Below are 21,752 nucleotides of genomic sequence, written 5' to 3'. Positions count from 1 at the left end.
GTATTGACTCGTGCTCTAGATCAGGGGTCGGCATACGTTTCCTGCAAAGGGACCAACTGATGAAAAAGAGTCCACAATCGCGGGCCACATATCTTAATCGAAGTATTGATGTTTCTAAAGTCAAAGGCTTTTTAAATGGAGTACCGATTTTCTAATCCGGAAAATAAAATAAAAATAATAATAATATTTAACCATTAATTTTGAAACTTATTTTCCTTTCCCGTTGTACGTGGTTGGGATTTGAACCCACGCCGCCGAGGTGGTGAGCCCCGGCGCTCATGGGCCGATTTTCTAACCGGCGCTACCTCTCAGCTGTCGCGGACCCCCAAATATTTTAAGTTAATTTCTTTTAAAATCGTTGTAGTTAATCATTTACTCAGATTATTTTACTTTACCAAGTTGTGTTAACGGGCGTACTCTCAGTAATTGAAACAACTCAGCTTTAGTATGTGTTGAATACTTTTAACCATAGTTTGTTATGTCAAAAAATTTATTCCTTGAATGCATTTAGCAAAGTAAGCATTTTACTTTCCCGCTGAGTGCTAGAGGAAGTTTACGAAACTGGGTAATTTGAGAACGGTATAACTGCGATCGAAAAAGTCTAAAAAATATTGCCTGAAGTACACATGGAAGTTGTCTGGCATTCGACATCTCGTTTAATGTTTTCAACGTTTGTTTTTTTTTTCTAAATAAACACGAGTATTGTCGCGATCAAATCTGACAAGAAAAGATTTTCTTACGGACTGGATAAAAAAATAGCTGACGCGCCGGAAATTGGCGACCCCTGCTCTAGATAGTTCGCACCGTTTTTGTATCCGATCGATAAAGTTATTACAAGCGAAAAAAGCGATGGGACACTCCTATTCCAACTCCATGTTCGCAAGTATTTTTATTTTAGTTCTTCCCTCACCCTGGGGAGGTGTACATTAATTATTGTGTTCAGCTGTTTTTTAAACGATTCCAAAGTTCAAACCGGGCGAGTGCCCCTGTACTACTGCTCCTCCTACCCATCGCGAAACAACACCGTTTGTAACATTGCTATGATGACGGCGCCCTCAAGCGTCATAAAAGCTAACGATCGGCGAAAGTAAGTGTGCCACAACACCAGTACCTTCTGCCCATCCACACCACCCTTAGGTGCCTTAGAGAGAGGCCGCACGCCTCTTTTTTTCGTACCTCGTCTAACCTGTTCCATGGCGAAGAACTAGTTTTTGGTGACTAGTTCACTGGAGCGCAGGAGAAGCGGACGGACACACCTTTTCCTTCCACGACGGACGAAGGGAAAGGGAGTGTGTGGTGCAGCGGTGTTGCCAAACCACCTTGCCAAAAGCTCCCGGGTGAGTTCAAATGGAAACCTCGGTGTTCAGGTTGTTTGCGAAATTGTGTACACATCGGGTTCCAATTGGGGGTGTTAGGAATTAACTGGGAGAGTTAAGGAGTCGGAACGGGAATTTGTACATTCCCGATTACCTGATCCTCAGCTCGTAGGGGTTGATGGGTTAGGTTTTCTCGTCCGGTCGATTATGAAACAGTCATGGATATCCAGTTTTCTACACTTGCTACATGCCCGACTCCGAAGGGAGCTAGAGCTTATTGAGGAACTCGTTAGTTCCAGATAAAGTTATAACCTTTTACGTGCCTAAACTGTACCATTTCCAACTTTGGCGAAGCCAGCTCCCGCTTGTTCGGGTTAAATGTAATTTTAGTTTTCCCGGCGGAGCTTTAGGTTCGTTTTCCTCCGATCAGGGAATATCGATTAATTATTTCAGGGCTTTAGCTTCTTCCTACTTCACTTCCTCCTGGTGTCTCTTATGTGACACCCGGACGGAAATGTCAGCAGCTGCTCTTCGGCTGACGAGATATAGCGTTCAACTATGATGTAAGGTTAGTTTGCAAGGGAGATCTGGAATCTCCCAACGGAGATAGTGGCGCTTTCCGTTCTACGTTATATCCCATGGATACATGAGCAGGAGACTTTGCCTACGACTAGAGTTCATTATATTTTTAACTCGCCTTTTTATCCTGCCGTGCCCGGCACCCATCCACCTCGATCCTTTTCGATTTCGCGGCCTCACAATGGTTGGTTCATTATCACTTTCCGCGAGGTAGATACTGGAGCTTCCTCCTCCTCCATACCCCGCCAGTAATTGCAATTTCACCGGCAATCGCTCGCGTGCAATCAGCCATCTTTCGTTACGTTGGCTGGATAAGAGGAGTCGAGACAGTGGGAGGAGGGAGGTTATTGAAGAATTTTTCTCCTTCCGTGTTCTATAATGTATATATTGCCGACGGGAAGGAATGTTACCTCTTTTCCCTTCCAACACCCCTACACTCGATGGCTTGGCTATATCATTATCGGGGTGTGCTTTCTAGGCGGTGGATAGCCGTCTTACCTGCTTTCTTGCTTCAGCTCGGAGAAACGAAAGCAGCAAACACTCTCGTGTCCAGCAAGTTTTCCTCTGCATAGCATTCGGATGGGTAGACCTAGAGGGAGGGGTTGGATGAGGCTCAGTTCATTCCATGTCTATTTCTTTTTCAAAGTAATACTTTACCTTTATGCTCTGCCTCGACCAATCGGTGAACATATTCCACATTTTCAAGTGCCACCGCCAAGCTGATGGGATGGCAGAAGGGAGGGATCCATCGTGCAGAACGCCGGTGTTATTGATTTGATTCGCTCGCGTGTCTCGTCTAATGAGCGCCTCTTCTCTTCTGCGGAACTCCTCGAGGGTCTGTGCTTTTTTGTCTAGGAAACGGCCATGCGTGATAGGCCATAATGATAATCCACCTATGGCGTTCAAACAATGTTCTTTGATGAAAAAGGTCTTTGTTTGTATCTGTGTGTGTGTGTGTTTTAATTATTATCAATACAAATTCTAGTGTATCGCCTTAAATTAGAGCTGCAGAAAATCTTGTCTTAAGTTTGGTCTCGTGCTGTTTTTAAGGTTATCATTACGATTCTAAATTGTTTCGTGAAAGATCTTTCCACTTGTATGCTGTATAAGCCACATTCTTTTCAAGATTTTTAAAGGTTTTTATCATTGTTATCTCCCGCAAATGTTATTGGCATAGAAAATGCACTATACATATTTCAATACGCGTTGTTTGATAATTATATTCAACATTTATTATTATCCATAATCCTATATGTGTACATATTAGAACATTTTATTCGTTTCTATATTTTATCGTAAGCCAGAAATAAGTATGCTACTAATGTTACTGTTTTTTTATCAATATTGTACATTTTTTCCTCTCTTTTCTCTCTTTCCCCCTTTTTCTCTCTTCCATTCGTTTACGCTGTGTAACGTTTGTTTTTTTGTAAAAACAATACAACAACTCAATCCGAAACGTGACACCTTAACATCCCTCTCTCTCTCCCGTGGCGTTTTCTGCGTCAAAACAAAATCAATTTGAAAATAAAACGTTGTATAAAATAAAATGTCACTTCCCGACGCGTGGAACACAACCCCCCACCACCCAACCCCCCCTATCCGTGTACAGGTGATATCGGCATACTACGACCAGAGCGGCTCGCTGGTGATGGGACCACGCACCGGAACGCCGATGCGACTCGTCAGTCCGGCCCCGCCGGTCCTCGTACCACCGGGTGCCGCTGGGCCCCGCGCGCCCCAGGCTCCGCCACTCTATCCCCCGCAGCCGCAGACCGCCCAGCAGAACGTCTACTCGGCCCAGAATGGATCCAACGTAGGAGGTATGTAGCATCATCCGGGCGGTTACTCTTAAGGGAGATTCTTTTTTTTTTTGTTCCATTTCAAACAGGACCGTATGCAAGCAAAGCCGTCTTATTGCAGTTACTACGATGCATTTCTCCTTTTTTACGTATTAGAGAAATCTTTTATTTTCCCATTTTTTATTACCTTTTGTCTTCACAAAAATTTAATTTCCATCGAAAACTTTTTATCTTTTAACATTTTAATAACTCAATTGTTGGGTTAAATGTTGCTCTACGTAAGATATCACTGACGTTTGTGTAAATACATTCTAATAAGGCACTGTTGTTGACTGTGTCGATGTAATAAGGATAAAATTGTATTCGAATTTGTAAATGTGCATATAAATGAACCTTAACGGTTGCAATTTTTGTGGTACGAATTTTGTATAAAAAAAAGTTATAATTGAATTCGATCTTATAAAACCATGGCAATCGTGTAAATCCTGTAACTAAAAGCCAAACAAAAATCAATCCGTAATGTAATATGAAATTTCCCCCCTGACAAAAATAAGGCTTGTTTCTATTATCTGTTAAATGTTCCCGAATGGTTTAACTCGTTCAACAACAAACGCTTAAATTGCCACTTTCTTGACAACACCGGTTTTCCCCTGTGGAATGTTTCACATCTGCGGTGAAATCAAAACTATGCACCCAAGAATGATGTGTACTCCGCTTTCCACATCAATCAGGTTGATTGCTTTCGCGCAACGAGGACGGGTTTCCGCGCAAGAAATCGACGTAAAATGATATTACTTCGTTGTCCGACGGGTGAAAGCGGGGAATAGATAAAGGGGTAGATCGTATAATTTATATTGCTGGTGCACCCACCCCCCGGGGGATAACCTTGAGTGGATAAGAGCTTTTGTTATAGTTTTCCTAGCATTTCTGCAGCAACCCGCGAGCAGTTTAATGTGCGTTTTGCTTTATCTCTCGTTTTTAACGCCATTTTTGTTTTACCCTTCGAGCGGGGAAAAATTTATTATTTTTCAACTCTTAATTATTCGACCGTCAGCTTTAACATGCTCTGTTTCATGACCAGAGCCATATCCATCTCGATCACTCCGGTGGTGCCTTTGTTTCGCTCTATCTTCCATCGCAAAGTCTGCCACCCGACTAACATTAACCCAATTAATTATGGGTTGCATTTCATCCTTTCGGTGTGATGTTCATATAAAAAATCAGTCTTGTGCATTGTGTGCTCCATTGGGAGAAAGTGGGTTCACACTAATGCACATCGGAGTGCACTACTTTTTTTTTCAATTGAAAGCATTTAAACACTTTTTGAACCCTTCAACTCAGTACCAATTACTGAAACGCGGTCAAGTTTAGGTGTTGGGCTAGGTTTGAAATTGTGTGCACTGCAGGGTTATATTTCCTACAGCTGTTTTATCCGTCACGGCAAGCTCTCTGTGCCGGTGATGATGATGGTAACTGTCGTCGGGCTGACGTGAATAAACGAGACGTCATGATCGGATCGTCAGCCAAAGGGGATGGTTTTCCTCCGCGCGCCTTGTGCCTCTACAACCCTATGGAAGGTGGTAATCATTGTAGGGCTCCAATTTGCTATCGTCACCATTCACGCCAACGAACGTGTGTGCGCGCATAGAGAACGTGTATTTGCTGGGAAAGCGTTAATTTAATTTCTTACCGGCGTCTGTTGAGTGTGGAAGCCGGATTTTTCAACGATAATTGTGATAAACGAATGAATATTGCGATGGTAAATTCAATCGCAGGGATAGAATACAGGGTGGGTTTGCAAAGATTTTTATGTTTGAAGCACGATCAACGAGTTTTTCGTGATGTACATTGGCATTTTTGCTCAATTTAGTCAATCTTATATATAAATTTTATAATTTGGTATTGAATAAACTATCAGTAACTCTCCTCGGAGAGAGACCAAGTCCCGATAAGGAGCGTTGTGGCATTACATTGTGGCAAAATATGTAGAGACGCTCTTTTCCATTACTGCCTCTAATAAAAAATTTATTTGAGCTTTCGCCTACAAATTTTTAAACACTTTACATGCGTGAGGATCACGACCATGAGGCAATGCCAGCTTCTCGGCAAAAGAGGTTACAGAAATAACATCAGCAATTACCACCCATCGATTAATTGCAATTCAATTTTAAATCAACTCGTCTGACTATTTAATGAAGGTTTATGTTTGCTTTAAAAGAGAAACCGTGATTTTCAGCACCCGGCGAGGGTTTTTCATGCATGAAGAACATGTGACGGATCCAGAAACACACTTCCAAGCTTCAGTTGTTTGTGCTACGTGTTCCATTTTCCAACGGATTCATTTAAAATGCAAATCCAGTGAATGATAATAATGCAGTGCAGTGGTAATATAGTGAAGGGAAAGTAATGATTAAATATTTACCTCGTTCGATGTTCCAACCTACGGTTTGGGGAAAATCTGTTTCCCTTGCGTTCGAGGCGAGGAAATAAAGGTGAACCTGGTTTACAAATGTTTGTACCTAAAAGTAAACCCCAAACTTTACTCCTGGCTCTAGGCAAGCCTTTATCCCAAAGAAAGTATTGATTTAGCCTCTTGACGGGTTTGACAAGGCGATTTTTCTCCACGTTCGCCATCGCAACGTTATTTAATTCACTTTCGGTACTTGGAAGAGGAGAAAGGAACAAGAGTTACTAAAGCATATTCCGCCATGGGGGGAAAACAGGGAAAAGCTTACCTAAAACAACAATTTGGTCACGGTATCGATCCAATTGTGGCGTGTTTGGAAACAAGCCACACTCTTGGCGGACCAAAACAAACCGTTCCACAGATACGGTGGAAATTATTGAGCCGGAAAAACCTTTACCAGAGCTGATTAGAGGCTTTCCAAAGAAATTTCTCTCCTTCAGCCGATTATATATATATGTCACCGGCATGACGAACGAGAAGAAGGAAAAGCTTAGGTTTCCACAAAATCTGCCACAATCTCGGGCAATTGCTGGCCAGGGAGACACCTCCACCCTCCCGCTCCTTCCTCGGGTGACACTCTATTTTCACTTGCGACATGCGGTGGCCTTCCAGGGCCGAACCGAATGGCGAAAGACAAGTTCCCCCATCCATCTTTTTCGAGTGGGCGGGCGGGGTTATGTAAAATTCAATTGAATGTGCAACGACGAGCGAACGGGGTTTGGTTTGGAAAGCATAATTATCTGTGGTTGACTGATTGGTTCGCGGTAACTCGGCGGAACCTAATCATCCACCTACCCAAACGGCCAGGTAAAAGGGATTGTCAGAAACAGAAAAAGCCTTTTCTACGTGCATTGTGCTGCTGCAGCGCAGGGAAATCCAATCCGATTTTGTAGACTTTCGTAATGAGGAAGAAAACGGTCAGGGAGGAAAGCATTAAATACGTAAAGATGTATAAGAAAAAGGTTATGCATACATTTCCCGGACATCCGGAAGGAAGGAAGAGGGTTTTGCAAGTGCTGTAATTAAAGTTGTAAATTGAATTCCAACTTTTGTCGGGCGCAATCGAAGTTTTAAATTTGTTGTTGAGCCTTTCCCGGTTTGGACAAGTGCGCTGGAAAAGTTTTCCTTCGTACGAATCCATAATGCACGGTTTTTTGATTGAGTTTCCCATGTTTTTTCCGCAATTCCCAGGACTCGGTGCCTTGAACACGTCGTCCCTGACCACCCGCCGGGACTCGTTCGACCGCAACACATCGGCCTTCAGTCCCTCGCTGGACTACACCTCGGCAGCCTCGACGAACGCAATGGCGACGAATGCGGCCGCCGTCGCCGCCGCAGCAGCCGCCCGCAAGTGGCCCGTCGGTGCCGGAAACTACAGCGGCCTCGGCACGGTGGCGGCCGCCTCGGCCAGCCCGCTCGGACCCTCGCTGACCCCGCCGCCCGTGTCGGGCCTGGGTGCGCTCGTGACAAGCCGGGCGCCGGGTGCCGAAACGAAGTACCGCCAGGTGAACCCGGGCCTGGTGCCGCCCGGCATCTCGACCGCCAATGCGGCCATGTTCGGATCGAACGCCGCCCAGGCGCTCCTATCGCGGCTCTCCAGTGCGGTGACGCGCCCAACCGCCGCCCCCACGTCCGCTCCGGCCGTCCCGGGCGCGGTCGTTGCGCCCGGTGGGCTCGACCGACCGCCAGGACGCTCGCGGCTGCTGGAGGACTTCCGCAATCAGCGCTTCCCGAACCTGCAGCTGCGCGATCTGACCAACCACATCGTCGAGTTCTCGCAGGATCAGCACGGTTCGCGGTTCATCCAGCAGAAGCTCGAGCGGGCGACCGGGGCCGAGAAGCAGCTGGTGTTCAGCGAGATCCTCGGCAACGCGTACAACCTCATGACGGACGTGTTCGGCAACTACGTGATCCAGAAGTTCTTCGAGTTCGGCTCGCCCGAGCAGAAACAGTCGCTGGCTCAGCAGGTCAAGGGGCACGTGCTCCCGCTGGCACTGCAGATGTACGGCTGCCGGGTGATACAGAAGGCGCTCGAGAGCATCCCGGCCGAGCAGCAGCAGGAGATTGTGCGCGAGCTCGACGGGCACGTGCTGAAGTGCGTCAAGGACCAGAACGGCAACCACGTGGTGCAGAAGTGCATCGAGTGCGTCGATCCCGGCGCGCTGCAGTTCATCATCGACGCGTTCCGCAACCAGGTGTACTCGCTCAGCACGCACCCGTACGGGTGCCGCGTAATCCAGCGGATACTGGAGCACTGCACGCCGGAGCAGACGGCACCGATTCTGGCCGAGCTGCACGCCAACACCGAGCAGCTGATTCAGGACCAGTACGGCAACTACGTCATCCAACACGTACTCGGTAAGCTACTTATTCCTGCTCCTGCACAACTCCTTCAGCTCGTTTACTCATACCTTACATTCTTTTTGATTTTTTTTACATGTTTTCTCCCGACGCGCGCAGAACACGGAAAGCCGGAGGATAAGTCCGCACTGATTGCGAGCGTGCGCGGTAAGGTGCTGGTGTTGTCGCAGCACAAGTTTGCCTCGAATGTGGTGGAAAAGTGCGTCACACACGCCACACGTGCCGAGCGGGCGCAGCTGATCGAAGAAGTTTGCTCGTTCAATGATGCGTAAGTTGAAGGGAAACGAACGGGATACCATTAATTTTACGGATAATTGTGTGGGCAGCTTTGTTTTTTGCTTCGCAAGTTGATTAGGCTAGAGTTTATTTTTTCTGATCTTGCGGGTCGAAGAAGAACTAATAATCTTCAATGAAAATGCAACTCAAAAAGTGGGTCAGAGAAACTTTTCAATTTGAAATAGCTGTCAGGTGCATTACATGGAAAAAAAGAACTAACATGATTTGTTAGTACTTCTTCTCATAACGACTATTCAAATCGTCAAGTTTCTCTGTCCCACCCTATACAATTATGCTTCATGGATGTTACAAAAAGTGCCCACTATAATCCGTAAAACCACCTTATACACGCCCGTACAGAATCAACTACTTTTTCACAACTAATCGCTTTTGTTCTGTTTTCTACCGCGCAGTGGATTGCATGTCATGATGAAGGATCAGTACGCGAACTACGTGGTGCAGAAGATGATCGACGTGTCGGAGCCGACGCAGCGCAAGGTGCTGCTGCACAAGATCCGACCGCACATGAACTCGCTGAAGAAGTACACCTACGGTAAGCACATCATCGCGAAGCTGGACAAATTTTCGCTTAAAACGCCCAACTCGATTGCGGGCGGTGTCGGCGGTGGCAACTCGGCGGGCGCTCCCGGTACCGGAGCGAACGCCAATGCCGTAGCCACCGTGGGCGGTGGAAACCCCGGCGGAAACGCCAACGGTGACAACAGTGCCGTCAACGGACCTTCGAACGGCGGTGGTAATGTAAACGGAACCGGAACATCCCCAGCATCCGGCGCGAATGGTGGTGCCGGTGGCAACGGCAACACTAATGGTAACACCGTCAACTCCAACGGTGTCACCACGAACGGCACCGTCGGCAACGGCAGCAGTAGCAACCCCGGCAACAGTAACGGTACGGCCGGTTTGCGCCCCATCGGCCCACCGACGAATGGAGTGATTTAAATGGCCGGGTGTGTGTCGTTATGAAAAGTCATCAACACCCAGAACTAATTTCACACCACCCTTGGCTGAAAGTGTGTTATTAACGTAGAATACCAACTCTACTTAACTTTTTCGATGCATATTTACTACACGTACATTAGATTATATGTATTTTCTAACGGCTTTCCCCATAGAGGCACCGTCGTTTGCATTCGAAGCATATGTTTATGTTTTGCGCATGGTGGGCGCGAACTGTAAATTTATTCTGTTCCTCGTTAAGATAGGTTTGTCTTGTACATTTTTTACCCCGATGTTCGATCTCAATTTGAAGACGATGTTTCAAGCCGACCAGAGCTAAGAAGAAAATTGTTTCGAAACAGCAGTATAAACGCTGTATAAGAGTGTGTTTCACTAACGAATTATGCGTTTGAGGGCAACCCGACGAACGTTTGATGCTAGGCAGTAGTAGGGCCTTGTAACGTGTGTATAAAATTAGGCGAATGCTAACAAAAGCTCTCAAAGTTTGTCCCAAAATCCTCAAAACTAGGACGATTTCTAGAAACCGCGGTCGAAGAACGCTCAAAGTCGGGGTTTATTTTTTGATGAACAAAATCTTTCCCTAAACTTTGATCTGAAGAATATCTTCAGCGCACCGCAAGAAGATTAAAGAAGTAGTAGCTGTGTACCGCTGGAAAACCACTGCAGCTCTTCGTGCAAAAGTGTTTGCGCATTATGAGCGGTCTTTTACGCGGCATGAACAAATCGCAGCATCCGGTATAAAATATAACGACGAACTAAAAGTTTTTTGCTAGCTCATAAGTAAATCAAATAACTATAATTCTCTCCTGGAAAGAAAGTCGAAAAACATTCACTAAGGGAAGCTAATTAGGTAGCCACACAACGTGAACGCACGTGACCGATGGAGCTTACTCGATGTACGATGTTTGTAACTCTAAATGTGGGGACGCTATCTTTTTCATACACATATATATATAACTATACACACGCATATATAAGTTTATTTCACTACACTAACGGCTGAATGGAGTCTCCAATTCCTTAGCATGTTAAGACTTAACATGGTGGGAGATCATTTTTGTTGGATAAAACAAAGGATATGTTAGCCAAGAGGCCCCTAAAAAACACATTCGGCAGTTGGATAATTGGTGGCACACGCGCAAACCACTGCGAGCGGATGGTTTAGTTGCTCGCAACAGGAGATAGATTTTTTATTAATAGTAATGGAAATTATGTGCCCCGTTTGATGTTAGCATGGTTTAAGTAAATTTACATGAACAAATTAAAACGAAAGGAACCCAGATGAACTAGAAATACGATTACAGTCGTCCCGTCGCGAGTAGGGTGAGCAAAGTAAGCAGTATCAATTATTTTTAAATTATTACTAGGACGAAGCTGGCATAGGGATCATTTTTTCGAGATAAAAAAAACGAATGTTAAGAAACAAAAACGAACTTGCATCCACGGTATAGCGATCGAAGTAAGCGGGGGAAACATATTGAAATTAATTATGCAACTAATGGGTGTGCAAAAAAAAGTGCAGTAACACAAGGCTGATATGCCATGATCGACAGAAACCTGCAAACACACAAACACGCACGCGCACACATTGCATGCTACCAGGCAACCAGGTGGGTGTATGTGGGTGGGTGTGGGTGTGTGATTTGGCACATTAGGATAAGTGTAGTACAGTTTTTAAGTAAGACTAAACATAAAGCGGCAACATCCGTGTCTCCTACCCTTCTCTTGGTGCATTTGGGGCCTCTGTCACAAGGGTTAGGAATGTTGAAACTGTATGTGGTACGGGCAGGAGTCACACGCTTTTTTGCTTGCTATGTGTTCGAAAGCCACAGTACGTTGTCTTTGAAATGTGCTATGTTTTCATTGTTGGCACGCAAAGATCAGATTGGTTTTGCAGTTATAAAGTTCTCGGACGGCCGAGCACGCAGTTTAGAAGGTCAAATTTATCGAAATACTAAAGCAGCATTACACTACCATCGATATGTAATACAGTAGTTAACACGTGTAGAATTCCACAATAGTACTATGTAAACGCAAAAGTAAAGTGGGTGCTTTGAGAGATCCACAACAATAACCTCTGTTGCTTCTCTTTGGTTGTAGCTTACGCGATCGTACGCGATCGGACATAGTTTTTTATTCTTTTCAATGCTTTCCGTTGTTTTCAGCGTTGCAGAACAACTTGTAACGCTGCAAGCAAAGAAAAAATAGGCATAACAGAACCGTATCGAAACACACCGATAAGAAGATATACATTGTTCATTGCAAATTTGCCAGAAAATCAACATCATCATACAAACAAAGATCTACTTGCGTGTACTCCAAACATCTCCCCAATTGCTACCGATATGTCAACTTTTTTTTCCAACAGCGACATGTAGGGGAGGCCCACTGGAGGAGTACTATATACATATATATATATATATTACGAAAAAGTTTGTGAGCTCTATTGAATTGAACTATTCTGGTTTCGGTTGGCATGGCATACAAAATGATACCGGCCTGCTAAGGGATGGGACACGAGAGCATATGAAATATAAGAACTGGAACCCTATCTTTCGTATAGTGACAAAAATAAAGCACATGGGGAGCAGTATTTTAATCGCAAATCACAGGGTAACCCAACGGGCAAACGTTGCTTCTTGGTGGACATTTTTAACGACGTGGTGCGCACACACATTGTCTGTGGCTTTTAGGAAGGGCGTGTGTGTATGCGCGCGTCGGCATACGTGTGTGTGTTAGCACATAGAAGCTATGTGAACATAAGACAGGATTATCTTATTGAAAAGAATAGTTTTTTATTATCGCTCTGCTGCATAACTAGAATCCTCTTATATAGTTGAATTTAGTAAAGAGAATAGCTCGGACTGGAGGAGCTGGAAAAATTCTAGAACAGTTTAGCTGTGCTCTGAGGCAGATATACTAAACGTGTAAAGCTAAAACTAAGCTAAACATCAGTCTACTAGCTAATATCATCATCATCTCATACCTTTGTCTCAATTTGTAACTTCTCCCTAGGAAAAAAATGAACTCCTCTCTTTTCATACTTCACCAATGAGGCAAATAATATGCATGGACATTTTTTGCGTTGATAGTTTAGTTTATTTGTTTAAATATGCCCCTTATCGTAAGTAGATGTAGTTTAATTAATTTGGTTTTACAATTCGTTTCACTGAAGAGTATAACACCACTTAGTTTAATTTACTATCGAAAGCAGTTACAGATAGAGCATCTACATTATCGGTTGTCAAGCCTACCAACAGCAGCTCGTACTGCACAGACACGAAACAAAACCGAGTAGAAAGCTCGTAGCTTTTTCCGCTGTCCGATGGGTTTTTTTGAGATCATAAAATATAGAACGGAAAACATTGTGCTGCGGGAAAAAGAAAACATGTTTGGAACAGTCAAATCTGAAACAAACATGAAAAGAAAACGTGTGGTTGAATTTATAATAGTGACCTTCCCCACACACCCACATTATATTGCATATTCCTCATCATTGATAGACTTTTTCTTAGAAACGTTTTTTCTAGAATTTAATACAAAATCGTTAAAAAAAAACGAAATCTGCCAAACGGCAGTAAAAAAGCAACAATATGTAAAAGTTGGAATGGATGAACAATGAGAAACCATGAACTTCATATTCAAAACGAATGAAAATGTTTTTTGATGAACCGGTAACGCATAAGCTTCATTATACTCTAAACATAGGTACTAGAACATCAATTATCTTTCAGAGTTTCAAGACACAAACTGGTACATTCATAGACACACCTATAAACGCGCCAGAAGCAACGTGTGCTGTAGTAACATTTGCATTGACTCTGGGATGTATTAAAAAGGGTCAGTACGTTAGTTTGAGAATGGTAGGCACCGAAGGAACGGTGGTAGGCTTTCGTCGATTGTTTGAAAGCGAGGCAAACATTTGGACTGGCAATCGAATTTCGGGGAAATGGAATCGATAGATAGAGAGAGGGAGAGAACGGAGAGCGAATTATCGAAGCAGCAAATTGTAATGCAAATGATCATCTTGTATATCGCTGTACAAAATTTAAATAGTTATTTTATACTGAACACCGGAAAAGAATTGTTCAATTCCCGCAATAGCCAGCAACCCCTTCCCAGTACTCTTCCCCGAACATGTATAACATTCTCATAGAATATTGAGAAGAAGCAAAATATCGTATTTTTCCGCACCACCAACCCCCCCACACACGATAATATAAAATCCCCTCCCACATACAATAAGTTAATTCCGATGAAGCTGTGCATTTGCAGTTGGTAATAGTAATCACGTAGAGGTGACTCAGACACTCAGACAAAACACAGGCGAATAGAATTCACGATCTCCTAAGGACAGTACGAACATATATGAAGAATGTGGGGAGGAGTGTATGCGATTAGATTAGCAGCATCTTAAAGATATGCGAAATTTTAAACAAAACATTTATCATGCGGATACATATAACACAGAAACACACAAACAACAAAAAAAACAAACAAAAAAACATACAAACACCCAAACGGTCGAATTAGCCCGATGCATTTCGAGTATAGTGTTTGATTGTACATTAGAGAATCTTAGATAACAATGAACTAAGCTGTAGAAATCATTCGTAAATAATATATATTATATATGCAAAAATCCTTACGTTGGGAAACCAGTTTCGGCAGGTGGGTGGAACGAGAGGTGGGAATGGCGCGGGAACTTGTGTTCCATATTTCTCGAAGCAGCGCAAAACAAGATCAGTGAGTGTGGTGTGTGTGTGGGTGTATTTGGTTCGAATAACACCGGAAGGAAAGCAAACGCTGGTAAAACACAGTCGTTCGCAATGAAGGATGTTTAAAGTGTGTGTTTGTGTATAATTTTCTGTATAATAAACAAGAAGCAAAATCCTACGATCAAAATCGCCACACAGCTGCGCTGCTGCGCTTCTTATAACTGAAGGAAAAAACAGATAGAACCACGGGGTTAATACATCAAGTAGCCTAAAAGAACATCGGCAACGGCAAAGAAAGATAAAGAGATTCTCGATTGTAAAGGGATAGTTTCCTCTTGTACATACATCGATAGCGAAAGGTGTAAACTGTACACAAATACTCAAACGGTATCCTCATAGCCCTTCAAGAAATGATACACCGCTACAGATCAAAAAATTCAAACGTGGGTAAAATCCCAAATGAAGCCCCCCCGACGCCGCATCGTCGTCATTTTTTCCACGTTTGCGCCTGAAAGTTATGCAATAGGTGGCACATCGATTCAGTTTGAATATTTGAACCGTTGATGTTCCGTTAGAAGCTGTAATGATTTGAACTAATCGGTTAAACTGAGCAAGATGGACATCATAAACCAATGAGTCGGAGTGAAAAAATGAGTATGAAACGGCGGCGCGCCCGCAGCGAGCGCAGCGAGCGGACTGCGCTAGGTCTACCGAAAAAGGGAGTTTGTTATAAATTTGTGAAATAAGGGGGGCCCGTGGGCCCCCCTCATACCGCACCCCTAGGTTGATGGCGTAGCCGAATTTTCATACACTCATGCAAGTTATGCATGAGGGAATTTATGTTGTACATCCTTTCCAGTATAATAATCATCTTTAATTTAACGAGATTTCAATTCACAACGGCATTTGTTTCACCAATTGCATACCTTTAAGGTACATCGGCTCACAAATGGTGTAGCCACGACAGCGATTTTGGCTGGGGGGGCTTCATTTGGGATTTTACCCAAACGTGTACGTAGACAACAAGACCGCCCTACCATCCCATGCAAGCCCCCACGATTAAAAGTGTAAAGAAAACTACCTACGACACCTTCCAACGATCCAGGGAAAGAACACAACAACATCCAGAGGAAGAAACTACACGATACCACAAATTATTTGTAAAATCAGCTGTAAAAAAAAGTTATAAAATAATCGTCGGGAGAAGGGAAAACGGCATCGCAAATTATTAGCCGGTTGGGAGAGAGGGGGAGAAATATTGTACAGAACATCGGGACAGACGATCGTCAAAGACAATATGTGGATTCACTCCTCGGGATAGATTTGTTTTCTCTATAATGTTGCTCTAATGGCTAGCAGCAGTAGTAGGAACCTGCAGTAAGATGATGCGGCTTTCTCACACGCAGGGGGAAAAAGATCTTCTCACTAAATTCTATGCTCGGGAAGATCTTTGTATAATACATTAAAAATTACTATTCCAAGCGTGTTTCATAGACGTATACTAACTGCACTGAGTGCGTAAAGAAACACCTTTGCACCAGTTTGTCTAACCGAACCATGTAAACACACAACACAGTATTGCATTGTCGATTCAAAGTGGTTTAACGTTGTACAAAAAACAAACATATTCGTTCCACACTCCTCTGTCCCATTTTTGTTAAAAGATACACATACGAATTCCTTCGCAAATGGCTGGGAGTAGTGTGTACGCGTGCGGCACTGTACAAAGGATATTTATCGTAAAAAAACTACATGTGGGTGGGAGAAAAACTAAGACATAAAACAAAACCCTAGCGAATTACACCACGTTGAGTCTCACGTCAACCCTATTCTAGGAGAGAGGGGGTGCCTTCGTTAATTAATTGTTCATAGGAGATATTCGATAGTGATGCAAATAGTTTGTTTTATTTTCTTTGTTTAATCATTTTCCTAACCCGGTCGCCCCTACAGACAAACACATACGCACGTCAAACGCTAAGCGAAAATTGTGAAAATTGTAAAGAAAAAAAAACTAAGAGAAAAAAATCACTCAACAAACGAAAACTACCACTGTTGTTGGTGTGTAAAAAGCAGATATTGGCGGAGAAAATACCACGTGCCCACGCTAGGTGAGAATTAACACGGTAAAGTGAAAATAATATTGTATCGTAATACAAAAAAGAAAATTACCATACACACACGCGCAAGGCAAACGAACGAACAAAAGAAAATCCCCAACCATAAACCAAGTGTACCTAAAAATAAGCAGTTAAAGAAAACTCAAAGCAAAAACAAAGCTGTCTTGAAATATAGACTAAAAACAAAAACAAACGGCTAACTCCCAGTAAAACGTGATATGTACAGGGACAGAAAAGGGCATAGGAGATTTAATAGAAAGAACAAACAATACAACAAGTGCGAGGGCTCTAAAAGACCACTGAGATAGACGCGGTTCTGTATGGTTTTCTCGAATCTTTGTAAAAAATTATGTTTGTAAAGTCACAAACCTTTCGGAATTGTTTTAGGGAAACCTTTTTCCCCCCGCGGGCACTGGCTACGGGCTACTTTTTTTGCAAACTAAAGAGAGGCATGGCATCACCCGAAGAATATGAAAATGTGTAAAAATTTTAACTGTACAAAAAAGAAATCATTCCTCTTCGTTTGGATGAGAGTGGCAGTGGAGAAGGAAAGTAGTAATGGGTAGGGAAGGACACACTGTGATGGTTTCGAAAAGTACATACAACTAACAAGCACACGCAAACAAACACCGAAAAACGATTAATAATCCTCGGATAGTCGAAAAACACAAGCGCAAAAGGAAAGAACACACCGAAACCCACTAAGGATAAGGAACACTCCGATGAAGATCTGTAAAATATTAAAACACCCGTCAGTCAGCAGCAAAAAAAGCAGCAAAGGAGGGGGAGGGGACGCGAAGAATTATACAAAATTACCCAAAAATCGATCTGTGATTGTTTTCTACTTTTTGCAACCCTTTTCGAACTGTTTGACGCTGCGGCTTTCCCACCGTGGGTTCAACGAAACGACTTTGAAACGCGAGAAGCTTGACAAACTACTTGCGCAGCAAACGTGATTTGAGCCCCCCCAAAGCACCTACGGCTTGTGAAAGTCGTCGCGCACTTGAGTTCCGAAGACAAACACGTTGCTCATGTAAAGTGTACATTTTATCTATAAATTAAGGGAATTTTTTAATCCACCATCCATTCTTCAACGAAGCATACACACACACACACACACACACAACCCTCTATCGTCCGCCTGCAATCACGGATGGAAAACCCCAAGGAAGAAGGATAGTTGAAGATTTGAGGTTAATCAAATTGTGCTGGGATTTTGTTTGTTTTCCTATCGCAAATTATGGAACATATTTTGATCTTCAACCGCCTCCTCCCCCTGGCAAGGCGTCGGAACAACGCCGCACACCGGCAGATAGATATGGGGGTGTGGATAGTTGTGTTTTGTGCAAATTTTTGTAAAGAATTTTGTAAAGTCCGGTATCCCGCTGCAAAGGAATGCGATGAGAAAAGAAAACAAGTATTGTTTCATTCGAATAAATGTGTACAGCATAGCTTTTTTGCTCGCTGACGGTGGTGGGTGCATGGTTTGTACAAATTGAACATACATTTTTTCACACAGTCCGAGGGTAGAGGTGAGATGTGCAAATGGGATTACTTTTGTGCACTACTCGCGTTTGGGAAAAGGCGGTTTCGTTTACTTTGTGTTGAATTTATATATGAAACAAAATTCAATTCGGTTTCCGACGAGCTAGAGCGAGGGAAAAGAACATCATGATGTAATGTAACAAGATCCGGAGCGTTCTTGTTGGTTGTAAAAGTCACCATACACACATCCCCCCCCAGACAGAGATGAAAGAGAGAAAGAAAGGACATACGAAGGAAGTGAGAAAAAGGAAGACGAAGATCTAACAATATTGCGCATGTAATGAAACAGTGTAATAAAATCATCCACTACCTTTCCTAACCAAACAGAAGAACGTAAGCTAGGCGCAAGCTAGTGAAGAATCGATAAAACTGCCATAGACACAAAAGAACAAACATTAAAATTCAATCTAATGCCACGTTTGAAACAACAATAACGAAACAACTAAAAGAATGCAACAGGAACCGAAAGGGAAAACACGCTACCGCAGTAATAGAAAAGAAAAGAGGTTCGGTCAAAACTGAAACATATTCAGCGAAAACAATGACACTGAAAGCACACAACAGATTATAGAAATGATTGTAGGAAAAACAAATTTAGCCTGAGTGAAGCGAATGAAAAGTAAAAAACAACTATCGATGCAAAACCAAGTAGCACCGAAAGTTTTAAGATCGAAACAAATGAAGCAAACAGTGCCGAATGGAACGTAGTCAAATGAACTGTAGAATGGAGATGAAAAGTATAAACCAGTTTTAAAAGAAGGGCTTCAAAAAATAAAAAAAGAACATTCTCGATGGAAGCCGCGTGGAAAAGACAAAAAATGTATAAAAATACCATGGAAAAGGTGCAAGTATGTGAAGAAGCGCGCAGTGAAGTAGTAAATACGACACTTTTTTAAACATTATCTACGCTACTGCTGCTACTAGTTGTGAGTGTGTACAGTTACTCTCAATCCACACACACACACACACACCCCAGAAACAAACAACATCAGGAAACACAAGGGCACGATGTACCGGCAGAAAGGAGAAAGAAATCATTTAAGTGAAAAATTTTCTAAAAGGAGAATGGAAATTAAAATCTGAAAAGATTGAAGCTAGAGAGGGCCACCACAACGGTGGATACAGCTTCTCGCAACTTTAATAGTACTCGCAGGTAGATTAACCGGACTAGAGCCGCAAACAGAGTTAGATTGTTTGGAAACATGAGATTTAAGCCTTCCGTCGTATCTCCTTGACGGATTCGTTAATGCATCTTTTTCGTTTGGTTACCGTCTTTTTTTTATTTTCTTTTCGTTCAAGAAGGGGACAAGAGTAAAACGCATCAAATTAACTTATTGAAAATCATTGATAAGACCAGTATGAAATTCCGGTTGCAATTAGAAAACATGAGAGATTGCAAGCTTCACATTTCTACGAAATGAATGAATTTACGCTCGTTTATATGAACACAATTATGCATATATATTACATTTATTTCCCCGTTTTTTTTTGTTTTGTCATTTTCAATGTAGTGTAGAATTTTACGTGTCGTCGTGTATTAAATTAATTCAACTTATCCTCAATCATTTTAAATTCAATTATTAGTTTGTACGAATTTAGTTATTTAAATTGAACTAGCATTTTTGTTTTCTCGTGTATTCAAGTGAAAATAAGGCAATGAAAAAAAAAGAAGAAAGCCACTCCAACAAATATATAGATCGGCGTCTGTGTTAAGAAATGTAATTGCCCCATTTTTGGAAGGACACACAAACCCCCATAAAAGTGAAAAATTGTAACGAAGCGAACCAGAGAAATAAGAACAAACATGATCAGAAACTGCAGCAGAGAAACACACTCACACACAAACACACGAAACTATAAATAATGCATTATAAATATTGAGCTAATATTAATTTGAACATAAATATAAATACTATGATACTATCAAATACATAAATTTTCTGTAATATTGAAGAAATAATAATCCGCTATGTGTTTTGATTCCTAAAGTCTGACCATAAGTAAATTGAACCAAGGAAAGCGAGCTACTGCGGCGCCTCTAGCGGCGTCAGGAGAAAACTAATATTTTTAATAGCATTGGTAAATAGTAACAATGAAGTTGTGAAAGTTTCAGACCTGTACTATTGTTTTTCGCTAAATGCCGTATAATGGAAATTGATCGACCAAAAATAGCTCCGCACAAATCAGTGGAGCGCCGGTGGACAGATTGACAAAGCCTGGAATCCATAAAAAAGGAAAAAAAAATTTCAAGTATTTTTCCTTTGTACAGTTATACATAAGGTTTGTTATAAAAATAGATTTTTACTATTTACGTGTTCCCTGTTCCTATAAATTCACGTACTTTTTTTTGCTGATTTTTCGACCTGCCATTATTCCAAGGTTGTCTTGGAGTGGTACTTGGTACCAAAACCAAATTTCCCAGAGTTTCGCCTTAAGCTGGCTGTAGACGTCACATATTAATCTGTGCAGATCTTTGACGTCTACAGATTTCCTTTGTTCTCTCGTACCCATCGTCTGTCAAACATCCCTCCAGATATCCCGAATATCTCGAGGGATGTTGGAAAGAGCTAAGGAAAGGCTGTAGACGTCAAACATCTGTGCAGATTTATATGTAACGTCTACAGCCAGCTTTATTGAAAAATTTTGTGCAATCACAAAACTTCATTTTAGACGAAGTGTTGGAACAGTTAGAGATGTTCTTGGGAAGAGGAAGTGAACGGAGGTTGCGAAAACGGTGTCCCCATCCACGATACGGGCGCTAATGCAAGAACCAAAAACAAAATACGTAAATTTATAAGAACAGGGAACACGCGAATAGTAAAAACCTATTTTTATAACAAACCTTATGTAAAACTGTACAAAAGAAAAATACTTTTAATTTTTTTGTTTTTTCTTTTAATGGGTTCCCGGTCTATTCAATTTGCTCTGTTGCCTAGGTGCTATAGTATTTTGTGCGGAGCTATTTTTAGTCGATCAATTTTCATTATACGGTATTTAGCAAAAAACAATAGTACAGGTCTGAAACTTTCACAACTTCATTGTTACTATTTACCAATACTATTAAAAATATTAGTTTTCGGCTGACGCCACTAGAAGCGACACAGTAGCGCGCTTTCCTTGGTTCAATTTACTTATGGTCAGACTTTATTTGTCTGAAGTTGTAGAATATTGAGAAACGGGGGGTAATATTGAAAACGAGGTCGATTTGCCGGATACAAAACATTTCCTTGGTCATCTGCTATGAAACCTGCGTTTCTGTTATCACCGCAGCTTTAAAATTCAAAAAGATGTTGATTCCTCGTAACAGAAGCTAAGATCCTTCAGCAGGTAAATTTTGATCAGCATGAAAATACACTGGTCTCATTCTGAAACTTTGACATCGGGATCGATCGAATAGTTGATCTGTCGATCGATGCTGAATGGCTGGTCTTGGATACGGCCGACTTTGAGGGGCAGATGAGGCATCTCCTATCAAACCTTCGCTCCTGGTATCACAGCAGCCGGGTTTTATCGGGGCGCGCGAAAGAACTCTGGCCGAAATATGATCCATTTTAAATTTTTCATAACAGGAGTTAAGATCCACCAAAAGGACCTTT

General features: G+C 42.4%; 1 protein-coding gene across 1 annotated transcript in view; it reads left to right on the top strand.

The window, feature by feature from the left end:
* The window catches only part of LOC131288446 (maternal protein pumilio), a 61,185-nt gene extending 50,427 nt beyond the window's left edge, over positions 1 to 10,758 (top strand). The window contains exons 3-6 of the mRNA XM_058317579.1: positions 3,505 to 3,715; positions 7,353 to 8,519; positions 8,622 to 8,790; positions 9,212 to 10,758. Coding sequence (XP_058173562.1) covers positions 3,505 to 3,715; positions 7,353 to 8,519; positions 8,622 to 8,790; positions 9,212 to 9,758 — 2,094 coding nt within the window. The 3' untranslated portion in view covers positions 9,759 to 10,758. The remainder of the gene's footprint in view (positions 1 to 3,504; positions 3,716 to 7,352; positions 8,520 to 8,621; positions 8,791 to 9,211) is intronic.
* Positions 10,759 to 21,752: the final 10,994 nt, after the last annotated feature.

The sequence above is a fragment of the Anopheles ziemanni genome, chromosome 3 (assembly GCF_943734765.1).
Source record: "Anopheles ziemanni chromosome 3, idAnoZiCoDA_A2_x.2, whole genome shotgun sequence".
Lineage (NCBI taxonomy): Eukaryota > Metazoa > Arthropoda > Insecta > Diptera > Culicidae > Anopheles > Anopheles ziemanni.
This window is presented reverse-complemented; position numbering and strand designations above follow the sequence as displayed.